At 35.5% G+C, this 7,053-nt stretch overlaps 1 protein-coding gene across 1 annotated transcript; it reads left to right on the top strand.

Annotated features, from left to right (window-relative positions):
- The first annotated feature begins 98 nt into the window (after positions 1–98).
- On the top strand, positions 99–6,786 carry PRPF38A (pre-mRNA processing factor 38A). The gene is made up of 10 exons (XM_014059338.2): positions 99–376; positions 2,186–2,345; positions 3,267–3,388; positions 3,747–3,832; positions 3,979–4,089; positions 4,809–4,921; positions 5,017–5,043; positions 5,119–5,216; positions 5,794–5,842; positions 6,088–6,786. Exons 1-10 carry the CDS (start codon positions 247–249, stop codon positions 6,128–6,130), a joined length of 939 nt encoding a protein of 312 aa, XP_013914813.1. The 5' UTR covers positions 99–246; the 3' UTR covers positions 6,131–6,786.
- Positions 6,787–7,053: the final 267 nt, after the last annotated feature.

Here is a 7,053-nt window from a genome sequence, read left to right as displayed (position 1 = left end):
TCAGTCGGGAAGGGGGAAAAAAACACCTCAATTCTAATTTCCGCTGGGGGAGTGGGGGAGAGAGAGGCTGGCGGAAGTGTCGACCGCCTGCCCTTTCCTCTGTCTGGAAGTGAACCCGGAGCGGAAGTGAAAAATGGAGGGATAGGGCAAGCGGTAGACTTCTGTAGGCCTCACTCCCCCTTTCCTTTTCTCTCCCTTCTGGAAACGGTCCCATTTTGTAGGGCTTTGTAACTAACGCACAGTGGCATGGCAAACCGGACGGTGAAAGACGCGCACAGCATCCACGGCACTAACCCACAGTATCTGGTGGAGAAGATCATTCGTACTCGCATCTACGAGTCCAAGTACTGGAAGGAAGAATGCTTCGGTCTCACAGGTGCGGTTTAGCGATGTGGGCAGTTGGATCCGAAGCAACGGGAGCGGGTCGGGAATCAGCGGACGCGGGAACCGTTGGGCTTTCGGGAGATGAGTGGCGAGAGGAGATTTTGGGAGTTGGAAACCAAACGGAACGGTTGGTGAAACGAAAGGGCACCTCGGTAATACTCTGCCCCTGTTTTAATCGAGGGCAGAGGTCTCCTCTTTTCAGGATTGTGTAATCTTATTTTAACGTGCTAACATCAAATGACTAGGAATTTAAACTACATTCAGATCTAAGGTCACTAAGCGATGGGAAATGAACAGATAGAGCTGGAAGGAGCTATATAGATTTCTTGAGTCCAACTTCCCTGCTTAGTGCAGGAATCCAAATTAAAACTTATTTTAACAGGTTATCTGATTTCACTGAGCACATTGGTTGCAAGGAAATCCATCTCTAGTGATGCACAAGACTGCATGACCATTTCAGGGAGAAAATCTTGAATGCTCAAAATGGTGTTTGTTTATTGAATTTTTATGCCACCCATCTCTCATATAAGGAGACTCTGTTAAGCCTGTCTTAGTATCTTTCTTCAGGACCCCAAGATGTAATTCATCTTGGGGTCCTGAAGAATTTAACTCAAAGGCCTTATCCATGTGTTAATCTTAAATTTCCCTAATGGAACACATAACTTCTGAGCTATCTGAAACTGAATTTGAATAATTATTGACTAGCTAGTGTATTTTCTGATTTTGAAAAAATCTGAAAAATAGGTTTTTCCTTCATTCTTAACAACTTCAACTCATTTTGATTTTGAGTCATTGTGTTTCCTATATTTTTAATTGTTTGCAATTGTATTTTTAATATCATTTTTTAGGAATTACTAGCCATATTCAGCTTATTTTCTTATTAGTTTTTCTTACCATTAATACCATTTGTAATTTTTACAAAGTTTAGTAAAATTACTTTTGGGTGAAGTCTAAGATACATATGCAATATATTCTGTTTCTGATTCTTTGACAATAAGAACATCATATTACGTAGTCATTTTACTCCCGTGGTCCTATGACTTTTATTTCTCTGAGATGTTTCCTGTTCTCTAATACTAAGTCAAGGATAGCTGATCCTGTTTTATCTTTCTTCATCTTTTGAAGGAAAAAAAGTTACTATATTAATGGAGCATCCCAACAAACAGTGGGATGTAACAAACAGTTACGATTAATTGTAACTGGAAGGTCTGTTTTATAGGGGAATGTCCTTTTCGGCTTATAAGAAGCTATACACCTATTTTTCCTCCTCCTTACATCTTTTTTTGTAAGGCCCAGGAAGGTTACAAATGAAAAATAACATCTGATTTTTTAAAAATTACATGGAAGCTGCAGTATGATTATATACAGGTCAGTCTTGAATAGTGCAGTTAATAAATCCCATGAACTGGTTGCAGTATTTGAATTTGCATTATTTAAAGTGATTTTGCTATGGAAAATATGGTAATTCGTTCCAACTCAATGGAAATAAGCCATTAAAATTTTTAAACCCCAGCCACAACTGGCCATGCACTAGCCTCAATTGCACACATACTAGCCTTGCATTAACTGAATTTTGGGCTGCATTTAAAGCAGCCTGGTATTAATATACAATTCATCCTAAATTGAATATCACATTATTCAAGCTTTTACTAATTCTACCTGTAATATGTTCAATAATTCTTGTCTTCTGATAATTATTACCTAGATGGTTACTGTCACTATCTCATTAAAATGAAACAACCAGACACACAATTTTAATATTAAAATCTGATGGAATTGTCATGATTTTTTTTTTTTGCAGCTGAATTGGTTGTAGATAAAGCTATGGAACTGAGATACACTGGTGGAGTTTATGGTGGGAACATAAAGCCTACACCATTCTTGTGCTTGACTCTGAAGATGCTGCAGATTCAGCCCGAAAAAGACATCATTGTTGAATTTATAAAGAATGAAGACTTCAAGTAAGAAAAAATAATGATATGGAAGTGTGATTTGAAACAATTAGACTTATTAGTACACGTGGTTAGTCTTGTTCATGGTTTCTCTTAGCTTTGTTTGGTAAATATAAATCAGATTTATTCTCCATGGTATAAAGTTTTGAGTATCAGTCATATTTATTTCCGACTTCTTATCCACCCATCACTTTTTGCAAGTGTGAATGTACATATTAGGCCATTGCCCAACTATTTGTTTAGCGACTATTGCTAATCCCATCAGATAGCATGTCCTTAAATCTTCCCCTCCTGTAGCTTTCCAGTTTTGCAGTTCTCCTTTTCCATCAGCTCACTTGGCCCCAAACTTCACAGATTAATTTTTCAAGCTCCAAAATCTAACCCTTCCCCACCCACAAATTTCATAAATTCAAGGTTTCATTACACACAGCTAAAGGCTAGAACAGAACCCCCATAAATAACAAGGGCTACTGATTCACATTAAGGACTCTTGTTATTTCTACATATATTTTTTATGCTTGGTTACATTATTAAGAGGGTGTACATCTTTGCAATCACAACTCTCAATCTTCAGCTCTGTTGCACATTTTGTAATAGTTCTCAAAATTATCACTGAAATTGAAAATCAGTCATTTTCCACAAAAGCAAAGTATTGTATTTCTGTAAGCTTAAAATACTTGTACAGTATTTTTACACAGAGAGAGAAATAGAGAGAGAAGTGGAAAGGAAGAAATAATACAGGAAGAGGCCATGGACTACCTACAAGCATAAAACAAGCGATTTGGTACAACATAGACATTTTTGAATTAACATCTTTAATGAAATAACTCAGTAGTGAATTTAAATTCTATTGTAGGATATTTGTGTCCTCAGCTAATTGTATAGGAAAAAGAAACTCTAAATTAATGTTTTGCTTTTGCCAACTTTTAGATATGTGAGATTACTAGGTGCATTATATATGAGACTGACTGGGACTGCCATAGACTGCTACAAATACCTTGAACCTTTATACAATGATTATCGAAAAATAAAAAGCCAAAATAGAAATGGGGGTAAGTGGTGTAACTTTATTTAATCATTTATAAAGCTCATTACCTAACAGATGAATGTGTAAGTAGCACATACAGACTAAATTATATATTTATCTGGTTGTCTTAAATGGTGCTGTTATTGTTTCATATTAAATGTTTTCCTCTGGACCACTTTGGATAGTATTAATCTTACTAGACAGGAAGAGGCAAGAAATGTGTATCATCCAATAACTCAAAACTGCCAAACACAAGCAAACATGCTGTACATCTTGCTTTCTATGTAGAAAAAATTATAAAACATACCTTTTCTTTTCTGCAATTTTATCTTAGTTTATGAAGAATGTTACTCTTTTTAAATACAATCTTTTCCCCCCACCAGAGTTTGAGCTCATGCATGTCGATGAGTTTATTGATCAATTGCTTCATGATGAGCGTGTCTGTGATATCATTTTACCCAGACTACAGGTATATAATCAATTATATTATAAAGAAATTATAAATCAAACTTCCAGTAGTGAAAAGATTATGTACAGTTAATATATAAAGTGCATGATTGAATCTTTCACTTTTGAAATATTGTCTGAATTTAGAAACTTGTTCATTCTTTGTAGAAAAGATATGTTCTAGAAGAAGCAGAACAACTGGAAACACGGATCAGTGCTTTGGAAGAGGATATGGATGATGTGGAGTCTAGTGAAGATGAGGAAGAGGATGATGAAAAGGTTTGAATCTGTCAAGTTTTTATTTTGGCATGGAAATCCTCTTATATGGCATATGCTGATTTTATAATACAAAAATGTCACATCCTTATTTTTGAGGGAATATTGTGATAGGTGCTTATTAGCTACCTAGCTTAAGAACTAGAGTATGAGGTTACAGGAGGATGTCATTTTTCTTCCTGTTGCATCCTCATCAGATATTTAGGTTGAAGAAATGGCTCATTTCCTATTCAAAGCGCTAAAGCCAGTTCTCCTTATGGAAATATGTCATTGGATTATTCCCAGTATTTCTGCCTGTCTTCCTTCTCTTTTCATACATGGGTTATTGGAAATGTATTTAATGCGCCCCCCTCCAAGATGAGATTCATACCTATCCATTGGGCCTTTTGAAAGGGCCTAAAAACATGATTCTACCAACCGGCCTGGGGCCAGGTGTCATTCTGGAAATGGGATTAAGACCCCACCTCCTCTTTGTGTGCATCTTGCTCCCCCTTCCTCTCGATCTTTGTCAATTTTAATTCAAATTTAATGTTACTATTTATTCTTTTAATGTTTTATATTGCCATTTTTGATTGTAAATCACCTAGAATCACCTTTAGCAACATGTTTAATAAAATAAATAACATTAGATCCACTGAGCCTGTGTGCGCATACAATTTGAACAAATGTTTGATAGCTTTTGAAATGTCACATTACTATAGGTTTTGTTTACATGTTTTCAGCTGGACAGAGCCCCTTCCCCTGATCACAGAAGAAGAGGATATAGGGATTTAGACAAACCTCGTAGATCTCCAACACTGCGCTATAGAAGAAGTCGAAGTAGATCTCCTAGAAGGTAGCATTTTGGGATCTTTCAACTATTGCTAACCAGCATAATGTGCTAAAAGTATTGTAGTAAATAACTGTTTATCCCCACTTCTTCCTGTTTAGGCGAAGCCGATCTCCAAAGAGGAGAAGGTAACATGCAAGATATTTGAATTGATCTTTTAAAAAACATTGTAAGTTTATCATTAACAGATTACTTCTTAACAGTCCTTCACCACGGCGGGAGAGACATCGCAGTAAGAGCCCAAGGAGGCACCGAAGTAGATCTAGAGAAAGACGCCACAGATCAAGATCTAAATCTCCAGGTACTTACATTTTAAGAATGGCAATTGTGGATGGTTCCTTTGGCTTTTAAAAACTTTTTTTTTTGTATTTTTGATAATACATAAATGTTTTTATGTGACTATCAATAATTAAAAGCTTAATCTCCTCTTCACCATGCTGTATTATTATGGTATGGAGCATCAAAAGGACTATGTTAAGTACAGGACCACAATTGAGCTCAACTTTCACTTGCTAAGTGAAAACATTGGTTAAATGAGTTTTGTTCCAATTTACTACCTTTCTTGCCACAGTTGTTAAGCAAGTCACTGCAGTTAAATTAATAACGCGGTTGTTAAGTGAATTTGGCTTCTCCATTGACTTTGCTTGTGCAAAGGGTGATCACAAGACCCTGAGACACCGTCATGAGTCAGTAGCCAAGTATTTGAGTTTTAATCACATGAACATAGAAATGCTGCAACAGTCCTAAGTGTGAAAAACAGTCATGTCACTTTTTCTGTGCTGCTGTAATTTTAAATGGTCACTAAATGAACTGTTATAAGTCAAAGACTACCTGTATGAATAGAATCGAAGTCAAAATTTTGTATCTTATGTCAACAGGTCACCATCGTAGCCACAGACATCGTAGTCATTCCAAGTCTCCAGAAAGGTATGTATTTCATATTTTGCTATTTCAAAATGGTAACACAGGAGTTCCTAGAAGTTTTGTATTAGATTTGTCCCAGAAGAATAACAGTCTTTATAATTGAGCTATATGTTCATGCAGGTAGACAGATGTATTTGGACCAATGATTAGATACGATCTTATTGTGCAAACTTGAATTTTAACTTCTTGTGTGATTTTCACTGAACTGAAATTAACTAAATACTGAAAAGTTTTTATTCTTCTTTCAGATCTAAAAAGAGCCATAAGAAAAGCCGTCGAGGAAATGAATAACTTTAACCTGTTTCATGAATTGGAAACTTTTTTTTTTGTAGAGGAGTTCATTTGATATAGATGCTCCTCTGGTAGCTCAATGTTTTTTGCATTGTTTCTTGGGTAATGTAAGCTCTGCTAAAGTTCAAAGAGGGGACAAGATATGCATAGTGGATTTATCCCTATAGCTCTGTGTGCACCAGCCTTAGTTTCCTTATATTTCTGAACTGATTTGGTTTAATTACAGATTTTAAAAAAACACTCATCTATATTTATGGCTCATAATAAAGACAATTCTTCTCGCACTCAAGATTTATAGCTCTTCTCCTCAAATTTTATAGTCAACATTAAGATTGTGTTATGTAGTCACTGAGGGTAATCTACCCCAGAGGTATAACTTTGACAAATTTTAAGACTCATGGACTTCAATCACCAGAATTCCCCATCCAGTATGTCCAAGTTGCCAAGTTTGAACACCCCTGGTCTCCATCTTTCCCCATTTTGAATCCTTGTACATTTAGATGACTGAACCAGGCTGCATTTTTATTTGTTGCCCTAAAAATGGACATCCTTTCAATATATTTTCTGATCATCTCTGTTTTTAACAACTATTGTAAATGTGAAGCAGGAAAAAGTTTGTCTTGTAATTTCTTTATTAAAAAAAAGTTGGTACAGAAGTATGTCTCTTTTAAAAAAATCTTTTTTCTTGGACTTATTCAGAACCGATTTAAATTACAAATACTTGTAAAAGCTAATTGTTCTGAACAAATTTACTATTAATACATAATAAACAGGAGAGTGCAAATATCTGATTCAGTTCAAAAGCAATCGAATTGAGTTACTGAAATCAAATTACAAATGTGTGAAAGTTTCAACTTTTGTGTATGTACAATTTTTTCCAAGTTCATTTTGGATTTATTTCTAATCTGAATTGCAAATCTGAT

This window comes from Thamnophis sirtalis, unplaced genomic scaffold (assembly GCF_051295495.1).
Source record: "Thamnophis sirtalis isolate CommonGarterSnake01/CBP01778 unplaced genomic scaffold, rThaSir2_p1.2 scaffold_7, whole genome shotgun sequence".
In the NCBI taxonomy this organism is placed as follows: Eukaryota; Metazoa; Chordata; class Lepidosauria; order Squamata; family Natricidae; genus Thamnophis; species Thamnophis sirtalis.
The sequence above is the reverse complement of the archived record's forward strand: the minus strand, read 5'-3'. Positions and strand labels throughout refer to the sequence as shown.

Excerpts from the sequence above, each read along its gene's own strand:
- PRPF38A (XM_014059338.2), top strand. The coding sequence starts at position 247 with ATGGCAAACCGGACGGTGAAAGACGCGCACAGCATCCACGGCACTAAC. Across the intron at positions 3,389-3,746 it reads AAGCCAAAATAGAAATGGGG|AGTTTGAGCTCATGCATGTC; the intron begins GTAAGTGGTGTA and ends TCCCCCCACCAG. Across the intron at positions 3,833-3,978 it reads TCATTTTACCCAGACTACAG|AAAAGATATGTTCTAGAAGA; the intron begins GTATATAATCAA and ends CATTCTTTGTAG.